The sequence below is a fragment of the Mizuhopecten yessoensis genome, unplaced genomic scaffold, assembly GCF_002113885.1.
Source record: "Mizuhopecten yessoensis strain PY_sf001 unplaced genomic scaffold, ASM211388v2 scaffold10969, whole genome shotgun sequence".
NCBI lineage: Eukaryota > Metazoa > Mollusca > Bivalvia > Pectinida > Pectinidae > Mizuhopecten > Mizuhopecten yessoensis.
The window spans coordinates 580,531-602,963 of record NW_018408812.1 but is presented as its reverse complement, the minus strand read 5'-3'; the positions used below and the strand labels follow the sequence as shown (position 1 = coordinate 602,963).

Here is a 22,433-nt window from a genome sequence, read left to right as displayed (position 1 = left end):
CCTCTAGATGTTTCAGGGTAAGTCTCCTTACCACAAACCTAGAAAAATACCCTCTAGATGTTTCAGGGTAAGTCTCCTTACCACAGACCTAGAGAAATACCCTCTAGATGTTTCAGGGTAAGTCTCCTTACCACAAACCTAGAGAAATACCCTCTATATCTTTCAGGGTAAGTCTCCTTACCACAAACCTAGATAAGTACCCTCTAGATGTTTCAGGGTAAGTCTCCTTCCCACAGACCTAGAGAAATACCCTCTAGATGTTTCAGAGTAAGCCTCCTTGCCACAAACCTAGAGAAGTACCCTCTAGATGTTTCAGGGTAAGTCTCCTTAGCACAAACCTAGAGAAATACCCTCTAGATGTTTCAGGGTAAGTCTTCTTACCACAAACCTAGAGAAATACCCTCTAGATGTTTCAGGGTAATTCTCCTCACCACAAACCTAGAGAAATACCCTCTAGATGTTTCAGGGTAAGTCTTCTTACCACAAACCTAGAGAAATACCCTCTAGATGGTTCAGGGTAAGTCTCCTTACCACAAACCTAGAGAAGTACCCTCTAGATGTTTCAGGGTGAGTCTCCTTACCACAAACCTAGAGAAATACCCTCTAGATGTTTCAGAGTAAGATTTTCAATTGGTCTCAACAGTCGCCCCATACAGTTACTGTATAATTTAATGAGTTGAGCACACTAGCCATATTTAAGGATCCAAATTTGTAAGTCAACCTTCTAAATAGGGAGAGTTGGCAAGGATGTGCCCCGCTTAATTACAGCCACTTTATTTTAAGATTCCTCTTCTACTTTTCTTTAGAATTCCTTGATATATTTTTCTGAATTCATCGCCAAACTCCTTCATAATGCCAATTTTAAATCTGTTTCTGGATAAATGGTGGCAGTATAACAATGTTTTACTGTACAGCTTGTCCTCTGTTGTGTAGTTATGCAAGTTGTTGAATAAAATTAATTCAGAAAACAATAAATGACATGTTTTGTTTACATTAATCTCCAGCCCACTCATGTTGACCACTCTGAAAGTGACCATTGTAGCGTTTGGGTTACACGATGGTTTTCACCGCAAACCGGAGACACTCATAGAAAACCACAAGAGGCATTCTCTACGGTATGTTGTGTGATATCTACAGCACTTTCATGTAGGTATTCAATTCATATATTTACATTTTTACTATCGAACAATTGTTTAATTTAATTTATATGTTTTTAAATAATTCATTTACTTACTGTGTTTTGTATATGCGTCGTCCTTTAAATGACATTGATGGAACAGCCCTATCCTAATAAAATTGGTGCCAATAATTAACCGTAGTCATTTAAGCGTTTGACGCAGGGGCATTCTCCATGTTATCCGAAGGAAAGCGACAAGAATCTCATTGAACAAGGTTAATCTATGAGGTCATAAGTAAACCATGTGTCACGTCACGAGAGTATTTGTTTTCATACTCAAATGAAATCCATTTCTGCTAGTATGTTCTTAAAGTGGGTCGCAGCACAAATGTAAATATATGTAAATGGTTAAGTCTCAAAAGTGTTGATTTCAGAATCTTAAGATAAGTTTTACTAAGCTGTCTTAGATCTATTTTGATATTGGCAAAAACAAAAACAGTATCTACCTCAACTGGGCCGCTTTCATTTATAGTGATTAAAATAGTTTGACCCGTTGAACCAGAGTTGTTCGTTTATGAAATAAGGTCAGACCTAGTAATCTGGTAATTATCTTAACTTTAGTCATTTATACGCATAATTGAATATTTCAATGATAATCTAAAACATGATTACATTACAAAATTGTCGATTGTGAAAAGTTTATTGCATTGATATTATTTCGCAGGAGAATAAAGCTGTCACTTTCGGAATAATATAAATTGATTTTATTTTGCAGGAGAAAGCCGTCAACTTTAGAATACTTCAGCTACATATTTTACTTCCAAAGTGTTGTGGCTGGGCCGCCATCTTTTTACTGTGACTATCAAGACTTCGTGAAAGGAGAAAACATCCACCTCCCAGTCAACCCACAGAGTGATGTGAGTTTGTGTATTGGCTCATAACGAAATAACAAGAATGGAAACATAAGGATTTAACAACGATATGTATGTAACCAATTTGAATTCATACCGGCATGAAATTGAAAAAAAAAAGCTGTTCAATCCTAATGTTTTCTATGTAACTGGAAACTTGCCCTATATCTGGGGGCCGCAGTGGCCAAGTGGTTTAGGCGTCTGGCATTCTGCTACCACTAGCCCTCCACCACTGGGTCGCTGGTTTGAGGCCTACGTGGGGCAGTCGCCAGGTTCTGGCCGTTACAAGGTCGTTGTTTTTCACTGGGAGCTCCAGCTTTCTACCACCACCAAAACCTGGCACGTCCTTAAATGACCATAGCTGTTAATAGGATGTAAAACACAAACATGCCAAATTTTTGGCTCATATTGATACCGTCGTTTGAAGAGAATATCAAGAAATTGTTGGTTAAGAGCTGTCATGAGGTGATTCTCTGATTTTCTATAGAGACTCTGTATTGTATTAAAGCTGTAGATGGTGGGCCCCCTCGTCAATCGCATTAATATATATGAAAAAATTGAAATCTACCAATTTATTATATATTTTTTCAGATGGAAATAAACTCAAACGACAGAAAAGATGGAGATATCAACACTGAACTTGTAAGTATAACTTTAAATAAAATGAATGTTTGAAATATTCTGGAAATATTACTTGGATTTTTTACGTTCTGTGAAAATGAATTATCATAAATGAATGACAATCCTGGGAAAAAGTTGTAACACTTGGGTTAATCTGTTTCTTCAGTTATGGATTAGCATTAGTAAAGGAAAGCAGATGAATTTGAAACAAAAAAAGGAAGATATTTTCATTTATTGATAACATATACTGTAGTATACTCTATAGTAGAAAATATCCTGTTTAATGTTTGTTCTATATTCCATTTGTCTGTCCATCCATCTGGTAATCTGTCTTTGAAGTATATCATAGGGTAGTCGGGTGGTCGGGTAGTGAGGTAGTCAGATGGCGCAGTGGATAGCACACTTCCCTTTCACCAAGACAGCCTGGGTTTGATTCCCTGACGGACGTGATAATAAGTTAATATAACTTGTTTTGTAATTCTTGTAAAATAAATAAAGTTAACACTAACATGTAAAAAAAAAAGTGTAAAAAAAAGTATATATAATTATTGTAATCTGATAGCATTGTGTACTTTTTTTCTACCTTGTGCAGGAGAAAAATTCAAAGAAAATCCATCGTCTTCCACCGTCTCCTATCGTAAGTATAGCAGCTAGCATATGAATTCTTAATTGAAAAATTAAAAATAAAATTTCAGTCTTATACGATGTACAATGTTCGATTAATAAGTTGTGATAGGGATGTTTTCTATATAATAGTCTCTATGACACTAGATACAATAATAAAAATCGTTTATTTGGTGGTTTGGATGTACAATATACAGAAGTTGGTATCTCATCAACCGTACTGTGTGTGGCACTAAGTTTTGTCTGTCAATTTACTTAGGGATCTCCGTACCACTGCAAAAAACTGTAGCAATGCATTGAAACCTATTTTGAGCTTGATTATCGCTTTGATAAATAATTTTGGAAAAGAAAAGCATATCATGCGGAATGTTGATGAAAAAATTAAAAAAAAATTAAAAAAAAATTAAAAAAATGTATCCAAGTGTGAAAATGCACAGGGGCAGACTAGGTTTAACCCAGGTCCTCTGGTCACTGAGGTGTTGCTCTAACCAAGTGAGCTATATATTGGTAACTGTATGACAAATAACTACAGTGGAATTCTCCAGTGTTTTTTGACTGCAGTGCTAAATTTAATATATGGGGCATATAGGTCCGGGAACTCCGGCTTTCCTCCACCACCAAAACCTGGCATGTCCTTAAATGACCATAGCTGTAAATAGGACGTAAAACACAAACAATCCCAACCAAAACCAAACTGATCAATCTTATTTCGTACAAATAACAGACATGTGACCTTACAGTTAAAAGTGAAAGATGAAGATCTGTAGTTAGCACCCAACACAATGCGAAGAAAATCATCACTTTTAACACTGTATACCGAACAAGTGAGGTGATGTCTACGGTAACACTGTATACCTAACAAGTAAGGTGATGTCTACGGTAACACTGTATTCCTAACAAGTAAGGTGATGTCTACGGTAACTCTGTATACCGAACAAGTAAGGTGATGTCTACGGTAACTCTGTATACCGAACAAGTAAGGTGATGTCTACAGTAACACTGTCTACCTAACAAGTAAGGTGATGTCTACTGTAACACTGTATACCTAACAAGTAAGGTGATGTGTACGGTAACACCGTATACCTAACAAGTAAGGTGATGTGTACGGTAACACCGTATACCTAACAAGTAAGGTGATGTCTACGGTAACACTGTATATACCTAACAAGTCAGGTGATGTCTACTGTAACACCTAACAAGTATGGTCATGTCTACAGTAACACTGTATACCTAACAAGTATGGTGGTGTCTACGGTAACACTGTATACCTAACAAGTAAGGTGATGTCTACGGTAACACCGTATACCTAACAAGTAAGGTGATGTCTACGGTAACACTGTATTTTTCCATTACAGAGTCTGTGTCATTATTGTCTTTAAGTTTATAAAGAAAACTGACTTACATGATTGCAGATTAATTTATCTTATCTGACTTGTAATAATGACAGGATGAAGGCCTTCAGTTTAGCCAGCAGCGAACACACAGACAGGAAACTTGTCAATTCTAACATTTTTGTTTGTTTTGCAGAAACCTGTGTGTCTTAAACTGTGTGAAACTTTATTCTGGATTTGTGTACATGTCTTCATAGCGCCAAGATTTCCTGCCTTGCTCAACTCAGGTGTGTTGTAGTTTACCTGTAATAAGTCTAATCAACTCAGGTGTGTTGTAATTTACCTGTAATAAGTCTAATTAACTCAGTTGTGTTGTAATTTACCTGTAATAGGTCTACTCAACTCAGTTGTGTTGTAAGTTAGCTGTAATAAGTCTACTCAACTCAAGTGTGTTGAAATTTACCTGTGATAAGTCTACTTAACTCATGTGTGTTGTAATTTTCCTGTAAAAAGCCTACTTAAGGTAACTCAGGTTTGTTGTAAATTACCTATAATAAGTCGAATTTACTCAGGTGTGTTGTAATTTACCTGTAATAAGTCTTGGGGCATAGTCTTGCACACTGGGGACAAAATAGGTTCAAACAGGTGTTGGTCCCATTATCCAGCTAGTGTTGTACAGCATATATTGGACTTTTTAGGGTCCTGCATTGGATATGCAGGTGCCCTATAATCATGGTTTCTGTCTATTGGTTGGCCCATCCGTCTATCCATCCACACTTTCCTTACCAAAGATTATCTCGAAAACCTAAAGACGAATCTTTATGAAATTTTACTTGGTGATACTCTGTTGAAATTTGTCTAAGGTTAAGTAGGTCAAGGTCACTGTTACTAAAAATAGACCATGGGTGATGCAGTCCTTATCTTGGAATCCAAAAGTCTAATCATTTTGAAATTTGACATGGTGATACACTGTGATATGTAGATGTCCGAAAAGGGTTAAACAGTTTTAAAAGGTAAAGATCAAGGTTACTGTTACTAAAAATAGACTTGAAGGGTGAGGGGTCGGTCAGGCACATGGCATAGCCCTTAATGACCCGTCCGTGTTCTAGTTCTGTACACATAGTCATTTAGTATAATGGTCTCACAAATATAGTCACTTTTTCTTGGACATAGTCTTTTTGAGTAAAGCCATAAGTCAGATTTAATTGTAGTTAAAAGAACAATCTCTACTGTGTTAAACAACCACAACTATATAAAAAACAATAATTTTTACTAGTAAGGACTATTTTCCCTTAATATGCACCACAGTTATACAAGAGTAATCCCCAAGATTTAAGTTTGTTCCAAATCAAGTTTTTTTCTGGATTTGTCTTAAAGCAGCTTTACAGAGAATGAGATGATTCTCATTTTGTAGAAATGTGTGTGATTGAGGAACTGTTTAAAACAAATCCTGTATATACAAGGGAGGTGGTGTGTCTTCATCCTCACTACTCCAAGGGTCCACTCACCTTCCGCTCTCTGCACCCCTGGGATATGTCATAGCGAAAATTGAAGGCACCCAACTAGCTTTTTGATTGGTCTCGGGTAAAAAACACCTGACCAATCACTAGGCTGATACCTGTCCTTTGAAGATAACAGAGGAGCGACACCCGACTTCAAAACCAGAGAGATTCTTTTGATGTACATCAGAGGATCAAACTAGTCCTGTTGTCTCATCCACAAGGTGGTGCACACTGAGCCTTCAATTTTGCTATGACATATTCCAGGGGTGGAGAGAGGGGAAGTGAGCGTAACTCCTGGAGTACCGAGGATGGCATGTCTTATAGTGGTACTTTTCCTATGATAGTCGTTCTTCTTGTATTCCGTCTTTTCGTATTGCAGAGTTATCTGCTCTTGTGAGCAGGTATTGATTGTTACGTCATTAGTTTGTGTGAGAAAATTACGTCGTTTTCTCAAAAAATTATGACGTTACTCTCACAAACAAATGACGTAACAATCAATACCTGCAAGAGCAGATAACTCTGTAATACTAAAAGATGGAATAGCGACCTTTTGATTTCTAGTTTGTTAAGGGTAATAATGTACTGTTACATTTAAATTATGGCCCGATGAATCAGCAAATACAGATCTTTTTCAGTTACAAAGTAGATATATAGAAGATTTTTTTTTTTTATGACAGTTGATTTGTATAAGTTTTTTTTTTGTTTTTTTTCCTTAGTCATCTTTGTATCAATTTTCAAAACCATCTTTACAGATCCAGTGTTCATTGCCTCCCACGGGGTTGTGTACCGAATGGGGTACGCCGTCATCTCTATGACCTGTTGTAAGGTCAAATACTACCTCATCTGGACCATGGGTGAGTACTTTAGTCTTGTTGTAGGGTCATTTGTGTGTCATTTGTTTGTGTGTGTTACTGTTTACAGGGGGTGAGCTGTGGCCTGAGTGTTGTAGGGGATTTCCCTTTTTGTCTATTTATAATGTACACATGAGTCAAGTATTCGTCCTGTGTCTATATTTGTCTGTAACCTGTTTATCCAGTTGTTGTCCAGGAAATGGGTCCGAGTGAGAAATGCAAGCATGTGAGCTGTGACGTGAAAGGGGCGTGTATACATATAAGGGGTTGATAAGGTCAGCTCCCCGCACTTGCCATTTGAATGACACAGTTCCTGCTGGACATTTGATCTCATTTCATACTCGATGCTCACGTGTAGTAGGACGAGGAGTAGTGATAAAAATAGTGCCGTCGCTTGGGCTTGAACCCACAACCCATGTTTCTCCAGCCCGGTGCTCTACCTCTTAGCTAAAGGGAAATTCTCTGCAGCTGACGCTTGTAAGGCAGCCCAATCAATGCACATCTTTTACATATGCACTTAGTGACTTATTTCCTGACTTCCTTCAGAGGGGTTTTCCCCAACTGTGTTGCAGTATCATAGTATGTGCACCGTCCTAGCCACATATAAGGATAGTAAAACAACGGAAATCTTCTCCTTGTTTTTGTTACCTATCACAGTCTGTCTCTGTACTTCTCATGTCTTGTGTTATGAATGCAGTGTTAGTTTCACATGCCTTTAGCCACATAATCTATGACTTTACGACCTTTCCCTGGAACTTTTCTTCTGACACGCCATCATTTAAAATTATAAATATTCCTATTTTGAATGGTGACGTTTTCTGATTTTTTAGGTGACGCCATCAACAATGCCTCAGGGTTGGGTTTTAATGGTTTTACACCATCTGGTAAGCCGAAATGGGATCTCATCACAAACATCAAACCCTTCGAGCTGGAAGTAAGTTACTTCTACTACTCACAACCTCAAGCTGCATTCATTTGACTTTGAAATACATTTCATTATTGACCTCTGACCCTTATGTTTATTACCTCATCACGTAATCGATTTATTCCAATTGTTGCTAAAAAAAAAAAAAAAATCACTTCTGACCCTTATTATTGTCATATAAATTAACCTCTGACCTTTGTTACTGACACACCAATTAACCTCTGACCCCTTTTTAGCCCACCATCATCTGATGGTGGGCTATTCAAATCACCCTGCGTCCGTGGTCTGTCCGTCTGTCGTCCGTCATCCGTCCTTAAACAATTCTTGTTATCAGTATTTCTCTGGAAGTACCAGAGGGATCTTTCTCAAATTTGATATGTAGGTTCCCCATGGTCCTAAGCTGTGCAGGGCAACCTTTGAGACTGATCGTATAAACAACATGGCCGAAAGGTAGCAATCTTGGATTTTGATAGTGACAGTTTGTTATCGCTATTTCTCGGGAAGTACCCAAGGGATCTTTCTCAAGTTTTATATGTAGATTCCCCTTGTTCCCTTGTTGTGCTGCAGTGCCTGAAATGGACGGTTGCCTGCTCGTGTATGGCGATTAAAATCTTGCTCGAGTGACCAAAAGTTGTCAAAAGTGAGGTAGTCACTGGCCAACAAAAATAGTTTGAGCGACTGTCAAAAAATGAATGAATAAAAGAAATTATAGTCCCTTCCACATTAACTGGGGGCAGTACATTTTTCAGTTGTCATTACTTCGATTTGAATCGAACTGTCCGTGATTGAGAAAATGTGATATTTTTTTTTTCAGATTTTCTATATAAATACTGCCAGGGTGTCTTCTTTGAGGTGCGAGTTTTGTGTATTTCTTTTTAGGAAGACCTGAATGAAGTGGATCATGTCAGGTTTTAACTAGGGTTGAAGAATTAAAAATATAATGTTTTATTCTGTTTTACATATTACAAACATTGTCATGTTATTTGTAATTTAAATGTGCTGAAGCATTGTGTTAATTTTTTTTTTGGGCCAGCCAATGCAGGTTCCCCACTATCCTTTATTGTTCATGTTTACTTTTGAAACTGATCAGTTAAACAAAACGGCCTACCGACAGCCATCTTTGATTTTTGACATTGAAGGTTTGTTAGTACTATTTCTCAGGAATAACTTGAGGGATCTTTCTCAAATTTGATATGTAGGTTCCCCTTGATCCCTTGTTGTGCATGTTATATTTTGAGACTGATCATAAAAACAAAATGGATAAAGGAAGAATTAAACAGATCTTTCTCATATTGCAATGATCGATTCTATTTCTTTCACATTAAGTACCGTACTAGTAAATATGTGAAATGACAAACTCACTTTGAAGGTTGGCTTTCATACACATCAGTATTAAGTTTAGATCAAAAGTTACCTCAAGGTGCATTTGCTGTTTACATAACTCAATCAAACAGTTTAGGGTAAAGGAGAGAAAAGATCAAACTGACTAAGAACTAATGAAGATGGTACAATGGTGGGCACCAAGATCCCTCTGGGATCTCTTGTTAATTATAGATAGAAACTTTATTTTTTATACAACAATTATGAAAAAAGTTATTTTAGCTTACATTTATCACTCTTGTTGGCCCAGATGTTAGCCAGCAGGGGGTCTTAATGTGGGAGGAAACCAGAGTACCTGAAGAAAACCCCACTTGGTCTGATCTTGTTTAACTGTTGCTGACATCAGTCGACCTCTAATCATTGCTACTGACCTCTGACCTTCGTTACTGACCCGGTCGATCAAACTCCAAGATTGTTGCTGCTACAAAAATTGACCTCTGCCATTTGTTTACCGCTTCACCATTTGACCTTGATCAAGCTCTAATCATTGTTTGTTTACAGCGATCAACTAGTGCCAAGATGTTTATAGACAACTGGAATGTCCAGACAGTTTTGTGGTTCCGGTACATTTGTTACACACGGATTCCGTTCCAGCGCACACTGTTTACATTTATATTAAGTGCACTCTGGCACGGCTGTTTTCCGGGGTACTACTTCACGTTCCTCTCTGGAGCGTTTATGATCCAAGCTGCCAGGATGGTGAGTTCAAAACTAACTTTCATAAACTCTTAGTTTTACTGAACAAAAGTGTTAGTTTATACTGGTCAAGCGAAACCTAAACGGTAATAGTGTCATTCTAAAATACTGAACCTCTCAAATCATCCATTCTTCTTCAGGAAAAGAAATGCAATCTCAATATCTCCGTGGTTACACAGGTCTTGAAAAACCCTTGAATTTGATGTCTGTCTTGAAAACCCTTGAAAATGACTTTCAGCCTTAAAAACCCTTGAAAATTACTCTCAGCCATGAACAACCTGAAAAATGAATAAAAGTTCTTGAAAAATCCTTAAACTTGAACCTCCAGCATTTGTAATCTGCTGTTGATGATTAAACATTTGTCCCTGATTCTTTTAATGTTTATACACCAAATGTTGAATTATTCTTCCCGTTAAGATTTTGATGATGGTATTGGATTTTACAGGCAGCTAGTATCTCAGAGGGCGAACATCCGAATAAATTTGAAGTCTTGATCGCCTAAAGAGTGAAAAAATAGGACATTCATAATTACCATGTAAAAGTTTGTGGTCGCCCAAACAAATATAACATTTTGTCCATCTGGTTATCAGAAGAGTAAGATAATTTTTGTTTGATAGACAGAAAAAAGTTGTTCACGAAAGTTAGAATTCGTTTCTCTTGTGAGTAACTGATAACAAAATTGTTTTTTTTTATCCCTAACTTTCTTGTGAGGTATCCTGAAATTTTTCTCTCAAAATTCACTGAAATAGATAAATGAGATATTAGTTCATGCCTTTCTGTTGCAGGTTCGGAGGAAAGTTCGTCCGTTCTTCTTGAAGTCAACATCCCTGAAGAAATTTTATGATTTCCTGACGTTCCTTTTAACACACATGGCTTTGGCCTATACGGGGGTCGCATTCAACGTCCTTTATTTCAACGAATCAATGATATTTTATAAGTAAGTTTTGTCTTTCACTCTTGTAATGATGCATGGACATGTAATACATTGTATATATACATGTATATCAGTACCCCTCTTTATTTTAAAACGAGAAGATCCACCTCCATGCCACAGTGGAACAGTTTTTAATAGGATGTTCCGATTTTAAACACATTCGTGATAACTACTTTCGAGTCCTGGATATGAAATCTCTTTTCAGTTCCGTGGACTCGAAGGCATTATTTAACTATTTGAAAGACATCGGTCTATTCTATAACCCACCTTACCCTCTTAGATGTTATATATAGTCCATATCATCTATTCGGTATCTCTTTTATTATTTGAACCCCCTTTTTATTTTAATTATCTACACATACAATGCGAATGCTTTTAAAAATGAATATTTTTATCTGATTTAATCTTCGCTACTCACATGTTCGTTTAAAAAAAAAAAAAAAGAAAGAAAAATCACCATGGCCCTAAATGACAACAGCCGTCAATGAGCCGTTAAACACAAACAAACAAACAAACAAACCCTCTTTATTTGAAAATAAATAATTATCATACAGATGAGTAGTCTCCCTTCCAGTAAGAATGACCATTGAAGGATTTCTGTAGCCCTGCCATAGATGTAACTTTGCATCGTTAAATACTAAGTCAAATGTCTTTCTCTTTCAGTAATATGTACTGGTGGTTACACATTGCCGGTTTGGTCGCGATGCTGTTTTTAACGTTGTTACCCGCCCAACCCCGACAACAGGACGACAAAGTCACGAAGAATGGACACACGTTAGAGAAAGTAAAATCCAGTTAGACATTTATATTTACTCTATTTTTAAATCACATCTGTTGTGAAGGTGCCGTTATTTTCAGGTAAAATATATTTTTATATTTCAATTCATTTTTGTGTGTAAATACTGCTAATTCAATATTTTTTGCTGAATCTAACTGTGATGTTGCTTATCAAATACGATGAAAAACATTGTCATCTGTATGATTTATTTGTTCTGATAGTACAGTGGTTTTTATGTCGGATGGTACAGTGTGTCAGTATACAAACAGAGACAGTTAGCTTAGTATTTTGAAGCAATTTCGTCAGATAATACAGCATGAAGTTAAATATCATTATCACTAAATTAAGTGTGTTTTCAAAATCCTGTCTAATATGAGCATTTAATTTTTTTGGTTTTTGTCTGATTAAGACAGGTTCTACTTTGCATATTTCCGACTCGTCTAGATGTGTTTGTCAGTGTTGGTTTCCGATTTAGACAAGTTCTACTTTACATATTTCTGTCTCGGCTAGATGAGTTGGTCAATGTTGTTGTCAGCTAGCTAGATTCTTTCCCGCAGTTTTTATACCAAACTTTAGGGGAAACAAAATAAAGAAAATCAGTTACGGGTTTCATGTATATATATAGCCTGTCTTATATGAATCTGACATAATTTGAAAACCTGTGTATATAAGACATCTGTGTATACCAGACACCTGTGTATACAAGACATCTGTGTATACCAGACACCTGTGTATACAAGACATCTGTGTATACCAGACACCTGTATATACAATACATCTGTGTATACCAGACACCTGTGTATACCAGACACCTGTGTGTACCAGAGAATTTGAAAAAGTGTCTTTTCCCAAAAGTGTATTATTGGTCCCAGTGGAGTTATGTTTAGAGAGGTGTCGCTGTAAAATGACATCATTTTCAGACGACAGGTGCTATAACGAAATCTATTTTATGCTGAATATAATGTACGTTATTGAAATTCACAGACATTCCGTTGTATTTTTCTAATATTCAGTTATTTGTCAGAATGTGGATATATTTACATTCCATCCGATTTATACTGGATTCTGTGACAATTTACTTGTAGATTCTGTCATATAAATCATACATGGCCTTCCCTCTGTATATCTGACTGATTTGTTGAGAGCATGATTTTGTTTTGTGGGCATGCAATAGTGTTAAGTGGATGTGTGATAATGTTTGCTTAATGTATATCAGTTAATTTCTGCTGAAACTTTTTGTTTTGAGAGCATCCATACATATTCTCAAGGATTTCATATTTGTGAAGATATGGTTTTTGGCCTGATTGCAACGCAATCAGGGCTTACAGATTGGCGATTACCGTCCGTCCGTCCATCCATCTGTCTGCACTAAGGTTAAGAAGAATGGCATCCGTCCGTCCAACCATCTGTCTGCACAAAGGTTAAGAAGAATGGCTAAGCTCAGTTTCCAATTACTAATTATCCCAAATTAATTAAACTTGCATGGCTTTTGTATCTAAGGATGCATATCACGTGTGATACTTGGGATGCTGGTTCTGACCTAATGAATGGAATTGGTCCCATTATTTAGAATTGCATATTTGCAATTCATTCATGAAAAAATAAAATAGTTTGTTAATGAAAGTAAGAAATGATAAACTAGTGTTCACATTTGAAGACAATGACTGTATTTCCATCAAATAAGGAAAAAAAAATACAGTTGTTCATGACAGAATAAGAACACTCAAGCTCAGAAAAAATAATTCCAAAAAATGTGGAAAATTATACATTTCATATCAAATAAATAACTTATTAGATATTGGTAGATCCATGTTACCTCAAAATATTTATACAACACAATAGAAAAGAACACAGCATAAGTGTAAAATTCTTTTTATTTCTGAGTAATCTCCCTTTGATAGTTTTTTTTCTGGTCATTTTCCTTTCAAAATAGCATCAAGTCAAAAAGCTGATATTATCCCTAACACAAACACTTAAAGCATACCTATAAACAGACCTGCTCATCAACATGATAGACAGCCTGGGTACAAGGCATTTTGGGAAAATTTGAATGATGAACCTAAATTAAGGCAAAGGGTTTGGATTCTCTGTCCTAAAAAGGATAGGGGATGCTTATAAGGAATGAGAGGATTTGATCCAAAAAGGAAATGGGGTGTTTATAAGGAATGGGACGTATGGATCCAAAAAGGATAGGGGATGATGGGACAATCCGACCCAAAAAACATAGGGGTGTTTATAAGGAATGGGACACATTGATCCAAAAAGGATAGGGCAGTGCTTATAACGAATGGGATGTTATGATCAAAAAGGATAGGGCAGTGCTTATAACGAATGGGATGTTATGATCAAAAAGGATAGGGCAGTGCTTATAACGAATGGGATGTTATGATGAAAAAGGATAGGGCAGTGCTTATAACGAATGGGATGTTATGATCAAAAAAGGATAGGGCGGTGCTTATAATGAATGGGTCGCTGGTCACGTTAGACAGATGGTCGCTTAATACAGTAACTCTCTGATCAGAGTGATTGTGTAATATGTATGTGTCAATGAGAGTTACAAAGTGATTGTATGACATGTATGTGTCAATGAGAGTTACAAAGTGATTGTGTAACATGTTTGTGTCAATGAGAGTTACAAAGTGATTATGGAAAATGTATGTGTCAATAACAGTCACAGAGTGATTGTATTAAGTGACCATCTGTCCAACGTGACCAGCGACCACCGGATACTGACCCCAAAATTACGTTAAACAACCACATTTGATACATTTTAGCGACCATGTTTGACGAAAATATACCGTCGTTGAAATAGTTGTGTAACTCTAAATTTGTGACCATCACCACATTTGACAAAGGGTTACTTCACAATCTTTTCACCAAGTTCAGTGAACAAATTTGATGAAAACCAATTTCCTAACTTATAATAAATTCATTGATGTGCAGAATCAAATAAACAATCATTTTTCTAACTGCCAATATTGTTGATTTAGCAGTGAAAATATTCGTACTGATATTGATCGCAGTGGTGTTTCTTTTTTTTCCCAGTAAGTTTGAATTTTAAACTTTATTTCTGGAAAGATATCTATATTTCTGGAAAGATATCTATTCATTGTTTTTATAATATTTCTCTTTTCTGCCATACTTGTCTGAGTTATCTCCCATCTGAGGTATCTCACATTACCTGTCTGAGTTACCTCCCATCTGAGGTATCTCATGTTACCTGTCTGAGTAATTACCTCCCATCTGTGGTATCTCATGTTACCTGTCTGAGTTACCTCCAAACTGAGGTATCTCACATTACCTGTCTGAGTTATCTCCCATCTGAGGTATCTCATAATACTTGTCTGAGTTATCTCCCATCTGAGGTATCTCATAATACTTGTCTGAGTTATCTCCAATCTGAGTTATCTCACGTTACCTGTCTGAGTTATCTCCCATCTGAGGAATCTCACGTTAATTGTCTGAGTTATCTCCCATGTGTTGTATCTCACGTTACCTGTCTGAGTTACCTCCCATCTGAGGTATGTCCCATTACCTGTCCAAGTTACCTCCCATCTGAGGTATGTCCCGTTACCTGTTTGAGTTACCTCCCATCTGAGGTATGTCCCGTTACCTGTCCAAGTTACCTCCCATCTGAGGTATCTCAGGCTACCTGTCTGAGTTATCTCCCATCTGAGGTATCCCACGTTATGTCTGAGCTATCTCACGTTACCTGTCTGAGTTATCTCCCATGCCTGTTATAGAGCTTAAAAACAACCTGGTAGAGGACATGTCCCCGAAACATTATGTATATCATTTACCTTCCAGGGAACATTCATGGTCAGCTGTTTACAATCACTTCCCCTCCACCACCTGGTGGCCAAGTGGTTTAGGCGTCTGTCTGTCTACAATCACTTGCCCTCCACAACTGGGTCAAGAGTTCAAGCCCTACTTTGGGCATTTACCAGGAACTAACCACAGGTCATTCATGTTTTCCCCAGGTACTCCAGTTTTCCTCCACCACAAAACCTGGCATGTTCTTAAATGATTACACAGCTGTTAATAGGACATAAAACACTAACAAACCAAACAAACTGATTCATATTTACTATTGTTACTTGACATACATTCCTGTGTGTAAATAATCAACCCTATATGATTCCCCTATAACACTATACTAATATACAGGTTTTGTCATCATAATATTGCTGCTTTTTCCTGACTTTGTTTATCAGTATGGATTTTTCATTGTTTAGACATCACATATTTTGAATATGTAATTAAACAGCTGAAAACTCCTGAAGGGGGTAAATGGAAAAAATGAACTCATCTGTCAAAACTTGAATTCTTTATTTCTTAGATATCTTGTTATTTACCAGTTTTAAAACCTTTCTATCAATTGCGAATATCGAACAAACAAAACGCATAATAACTTTAAAGTGTACAGTTTAGTTGTATAGATTTACATAATTTATATATATTTTGTACCACATATAGTTTGATTTTGACCAGATTTATGGTCAATGAATATATATTTTTAATGATAATCCAACAAGGTAAAAGGTCACTTGTGCTTCTTTGAATCTGATTGGCCAACATGCTTCTTTGAATCTGATTGGCCAACATGCTTCTTTGAATCTGATTGGCCAACGTGCTTCTTTGAATCTGATTGGCCAACATGCTTCTTTGAATCTGATTGGCCAACATGCTTCTTTGAATCTGATTGGCTAACATGCTTCTTTGAATCTGATTGGCTAACGTGCTTCTTTGAATCTGATTGGCTAACATGCTTCTATGAATCTGATTGGCTGACATGTCCTAGAGGGGATATTTTTTCTATGAATTTTTTACCTGTTGAGACATTTGTATCAGTTGATATGAGTTATATGTCCAGACTTTTTTTCTACTGTTTATATTTATATAAAAGTTTATGTTGAATAAATTGTTTCGGATTTTTTTTTTTGTATAATCTATAATGTACACGTAGATTTAGCATTATTCTGGTGTTTTTTGTGATTTTAATATTATGCTAAATTATGATTGTGGTTATTGAAGTTTTTGTTTGTTTTTTATTGCAAAAAGTGTGGTTGCACTAATTAATCAATCTGCTTATTTCTTAATTTTCATAATGCACTAAGTTTTAGTTTTTAGTATTCAAAATGGCACACAACATTTCATCCAAGTAAAATTGGATACAATAATACATCAAAGAAGGAATTACATTTTGTTACTGACATATATATGAGGTGTTAATTGTGTATAATTTAGGGGATTATTAATATATGTATTGTTATATTATATTTTATTGTGTTATATAGATTTCTGACTTGTTACAGCGTTAAATAATGCTTCCAGCCAATATCCTATGTCCCGAACAGGAAATACAAGTAAAAACGTTTGTGTTTTGTGAGGTATGGTTTGTGATAGAAAGTATGACATTTAATTTATAACGCGTGACTTTTGTGAAATGATCTATTTTTCGATCGGCAGCCAACGCCTAAGAGTTTGTGAAAGTGAGAAAAACAATCGCTTACCACTTATATATATTTATGTTTTTTTTTTACATTTATGGAGAATTGTACTATATAATTGCATGAAATGTTCAGGGTAAATGTTATATAAGGTTTCTATGTTTCACATTGCAAAACACATTTTTTTTGTACCCTAGTTGAACGAATCAAAATCTTTCGGATAAACCCAATCATTACAGTAATAATTGAAAATAAGTATAATTAATAAAAAAAAATTGGCACCAAGAATAGTTTAAGGTAACATTGTATGTTACTGTTGTCGATTTATCAGCATTTCTCATTGTACTCGAATGTTCGGAAAAAACAAAAAATAAGCAAACATACATGTTGTGAGTTCTATATACATCTTTGTGATCATAGGGCGATTTTTTTTATCTAAATATAAGAGGAATGTTAACCCTTTCACCCCTATGCAACTTTAGTAGACTCTCCCATGTTGCATTTCTCTTTCTCCTGTTAAAATACAATGCCACATGCAGAGATACTATATCTCATTAAGGCTAACTTCCTCGTGAAATGTTTTTACACAATGCACTTATGTATCCAACCTTCGATGAACACCTAGGGGTGGTATTATCGCCTGTTGATGCCACAAACAGGGGTAACTCATGTCACCAACACGGGTAACTAGTTAGATTATGTCTATTCTATGTTTGTGCAGTCATCTGCTAGTGTCGCACTGTATATGAATCCAATTTTATTACCTCATTTAATTGTCAGATTGATTGTTAATTTAAATGTGTATTGTTCTTAAACAATTAAATGCATGACTGTTCACGAAACAGAACCACAAATGAAATATTTTTAAAAATGAACAAATCAAACTCTTCATATTGAAATATTCTGCTGTGTTATTGATTTAAAAGCTTAAACACTTGAAATAAAACAATTTTAAATGCACAATGTTTTCTTTTTGTCTTCATTTACATGAATGGTTGAGGTCACTTGAGTCTCACCAGCCGACCAAAATAAATCTGCTTCACCTATTACAACATTTGGGATCTTTATCTTTCTTTCTACTTCCGACTACCTTTTTATTTCCTAGCGCCTTGCTTGGCGACACCTCACTTTTGGCCTTAATGCGGAGCGTTTGCCCAGGTGAGGAAGGCAATGGATTCTGTCCCCAGGCCGGGACATACTAAAGTCCTTAAAAATGGTAGTTGTTATCCCCTGCTTTGTCCCTTAACAAAATAAAACCTAGTCGCTCAGGTGACCTTTTGTGATTGTCTTTTGTCAACATGTCTGTAAACAAGCATATTCTCAAATTTTCATCAGAGACCTTTAATCCTTTCAACCCTATATAACTTTAGTAGACTCAACCATGCATTGATCTGGACAAGTCCATTATGGTCTACAGTGGTGATGGGGTTAAATGCTATCTCTGAATCCTACAGGTGGATTTTCATCCATCATTTCATAAAATAATATCCATAGCTGATGAGGATCAGAATCTGTACATGAGAAGGAGCAAATTATCCTCAGGGGCTGAGGCATGGGGCCATCTGCTGTCTCAAAGTGCCAAAAACATTTAAATGACTTCTTCTCTGAAATGTTTGGTTGATTTTAACCAACATTATACAAAATGATCCATTGGTAATGGAATCTGTATTTATGTTAAATAAAAGACTACTTAGATATACATAACACTATATGTACTCCTAATAATTTCACTCCAGCGATGGTTAAGGCCCATAGGCGTCATGCTTATTTTGCCTGAAGGGAAGCACTATTGTGATGTCAACGGCAAATAATATTATGAAGATTTCATACGGGGTGTCATTGCTATGTATGGCTTCCTTGTCATAAACAGCTTAGTTGTGATTTCCTTTTTATGAAAATACCCAGGTGACCATCTTTCAACCAAATTTAGTCAAAATACCTTTTTGAATGAAGTCGGTCCATTTGTAGGGTTGAACCATTCTTAATTAATGATAATAATTCGAGCTTTTTATATATACCGCTTTATCACAACCTAATTCGCAGGTCGTCTCAAAGCGGTTCACAAATTATTATCCGTGGTTATACCTGGGACTTTGCAACCAGCCAATACCTTTCTCAACTCCCTGAAGAGCATACAGCCGGAGCTGCCATTTCGTTGCTAACAGCTAGCAATCAACAATTCTAGCACTGCCCAACTACGTACTCATTTACAGCTGAATAGACTGGAACAAGCGGAGTAAAGTATCTTGCTCAAAGATATAACACAGTGCCGTGCCGTGACTCGAACACGCAACCCTTCGGTCACGAGCCTGGCGTCCTACCACTAGACTTCCGTGCCTCCTTCAAAATATAATATATTTCAGAACAGAAGAGTTACATAAATACGCCTACAATTCAAGTGAACCTTGACCCTAGAATTACAATTATCCAATATTTGTTTAAAAAAATATACTATAACATGACCATCTGGCTTTTTTCAAGAAAGAACGTCTTGTGTCAAGCCTGGTAGAATCTGTTTTTCAGCACTTGAGAATTTCTTGTATCACACCTGATCGAATTCATTTTATTTCACAATGAGACCACTTCTGGAGTCGCATCTTCGATTTCTTTTTCACAATCATAACCCGATAATAACTTTTTTCAATGAGACAAAACGTCCTGTGTCAAGTCTAACTGAGTCTTTGGGAGCTAATCCGGAAAGTCTTTTTTCTGCGAATGGAAAACGTATAACATCGGGAGTTCCACAAGGGTCTGTTATAGGTCCCATGGTGTTTTTCATCTATGTAAATGATCTACACGGTTATGTATGATTCGGAGTCATATTTGTTCACGGATGATACAAAATGTTCAAAGTAAGTACTTAAGAATTTAACCAAATCCTGCGGCAATAAAATACCCGACGAATGGAGCTTCGGTACGTTACATAGTTGTTGAAACCACATACAGAAAGATGTGTGCATTTTTTTTTCACGCAAATATCAAAGGAGACCATTTTAAAAGGACCACGAATGAATTTCCCTTGAATCGGTCTTATATGCTTCACTGTGGCCACCTTCATAGTTTATTTTTAGCCCCACAAATGCGTCATATTTGCTGCCATGTTTATAATACATGTGAATTCCAAGACATTCCTGACATGATATACACTTTCTATACGTAGACGAGAACAAATCTTGTCATACCCCTAACCATCTATGTTCCCAGATACTGTAATATTCGCGCATAGACTTTTTAAACGGATCTCGGTGTGGAAATTTTCGCGTCGACAATGGTATAGAAATGTAATCCTTTTTATCTATAATCTATTAATTAATATTCACGTATGGATATTTTCACGCTAATTTACTCAGCCAAAAAAACACGAACATTTCCACACCACGTAAATTTCAACTTACACAGTACGTTAATCGTAATATCACTTTTAGCTCACCAGGCCCGAAGGTGTTGCTGCGTCCGAATGACCTTGAGACACTTTCAAGTCCACGGGGTTTAAATGTGTTAAGATATGTAAACGATTTATTCCTAATAACCAAATGTCCCATGGTCTGCACTGTATGAGTCAATCTTAAACAGCTCTAGATGTTGAAAAATATGGAATAAACCTAAGGTACCGAACGCATTTTCCGGAACCTATATGATGTTTTTTTTTTATCTTTATGTAACAGGAGAGGAAAAAGCATCCGGATATACCGGATTTTAAGCAGGGACATCCTAATTTTAGACGGATGCTGGCAATCAATCTGGTCCAGTTCAATCCATGTTGCCATGTTCCACATAGGTGTGCTAAGTGCGACCGATACACAGGGACGCCCTTATAGAAGGACTTAATTTACCACTTCTTCAAAACAAAATCGCTCTATAAACTCGTGTTTGAGTTTATTATTTCCAGAATATGAAGTAGGTTCTTTTCGACAAGATATCGATGTTTTGGAATTTTGAACATTAGATTTCGTAAAACATTAGTTGATACTAAATTAGGATATTTACAAAATGGACCCTTGAATCTATTGTACATCTGTATCCATTATCAAATGCTAAATGCGTTTAGTGCCAATTGCGCAATACCGATTTCAACAGCTGAAATCCTCATTTCAAAGAAAGGAGAAAGGGGGTTAGTTGAGCTCCCTTTTTTTCATGAAACAGACAAAGGAAAATAATTCAATGCTTCTAGTCAGTGCATAAATCTCCCTTGGCGATTACAATCCGGATTTGATCTATTAGCTTTAGAATTTTACATTAGACATTGGCAATTGCATTAAGCATTTGGCATATGATATTAAGTATTTCATATTCTGCATTTCGTATTGTGTACTGGTCATATAAAAGTTTAACAAACAAATATGCATAAAATGTACAGATTATTAGGCATTAGACACATACGCAACTTACATACAGACAGACAGACACACAGCAACTTACATACAGACAGACACTTAAGATACGAACTGACATACAGATAGACAGACACACAACAACTGACGTACAGACAGACACAAAACAACTGACGTATGCATATATACGCAATAAAATAAGAAAGATATGTAAAATGACGTACAGACAGATGCGCAACATACACACAAAACACACAGAGGTGCAGACGGATACAAAACAACTGACATACAGACACACACACTACGCACACACAAATGCACGACAGACGTACTAGAAAGACATACATACAAATGCGCAAATAACAAACGGACAGATCTATACACAACAATTGACGTACTGACAGATAAGTAACAGACTTACAAACAGATACGTAACAACAACAGACGTTCTTACAGATACGTAACAACAACAGACGTACAGACAGATACGTAACAACAACAGACGTACAGACAGATACGTAACAACAACAGACATACAGACAGACACGTAACAACAACAGACGTATAGACAGATACGTTACAACAACTGACGTACAGACAGACACGTAACAACAACAGACGTACTTTCAGATACGTAACAACAACAGACGTATAGACAGATACGTAACAGACTTACAAATAGATACGTAACAACAACAGACGTACAGACCGACACGTAACAACAACAGACGTATAGACAGATACGTAACAACAACAGACGTACAGACAGACACGTAACAACAACAGACGTATAGACAGATACGTAACAACCACTGACGTACAGACAGATACGTAACAACAACAGACGTACAGACAGATACGTAACAACAACAGACACAGACAGATACGTAACAACAACAGACGTACAGACAGACACGTAACAACAACAGACGTACAGACAGACACGTAACAACAACAGACGTATAGACAGATACGTAACAAC

At 36.4% G+C, this 22,433-nt stretch overlaps 1 protein-coding gene across 1 annotated transcript in view; it reads left to right on the top strand.

Moving 5' to 3' along the window:
- The window catches only part of LOC110464173 (lysophospholipid acyltransferase 1-like), a 32,651-nt gene extending 14,571 nt beyond the window's left edge, over positions 1 to 18,080 (top strand). The window contains exons 5-14 of the mRNA XM_021519245.1: positions 1,005 to 1,115; positions 1,893 to 2,034; positions 2,620 to 2,670; positions 3,242 to 3,286; positions 4,801 to 4,891; positions 6,859 to 6,960; positions 7,788 to 7,891; positions 9,764 to 9,961; positions 10,744 to 10,895; positions 11,556 to 18,080. Coding sequence (XP_021374920.1) covers positions 1,005 to 1,115; positions 1,893 to 2,034; positions 2,620 to 2,670; positions 3,242 to 3,286; positions 4,801 to 4,891; positions 6,859 to 6,960; positions 7,788 to 7,891; positions 9,764 to 9,961; positions 10,744 to 10,895; positions 11,556 to 11,691 — 1,132 coding nt within the window. The 3' untranslated portion in view covers positions 11,692 to 18,080. The remainder of the gene's footprint in view (positions 1 to 1,004; positions 1,116 to 1,892; positions 2,035 to 2,619; positions 2,671 to 3,241; positions 3,287 to 4,800; positions 4,892 to 6,858; positions 6,961 to 7,787; positions 7,892 to 9,763; positions 9,962 to 10,743; positions 10,896 to 11,555) is intronic.
- The last annotated feature ends 4,353 nt before the right edge of the window (positions 18,081 to 22,433 follow it).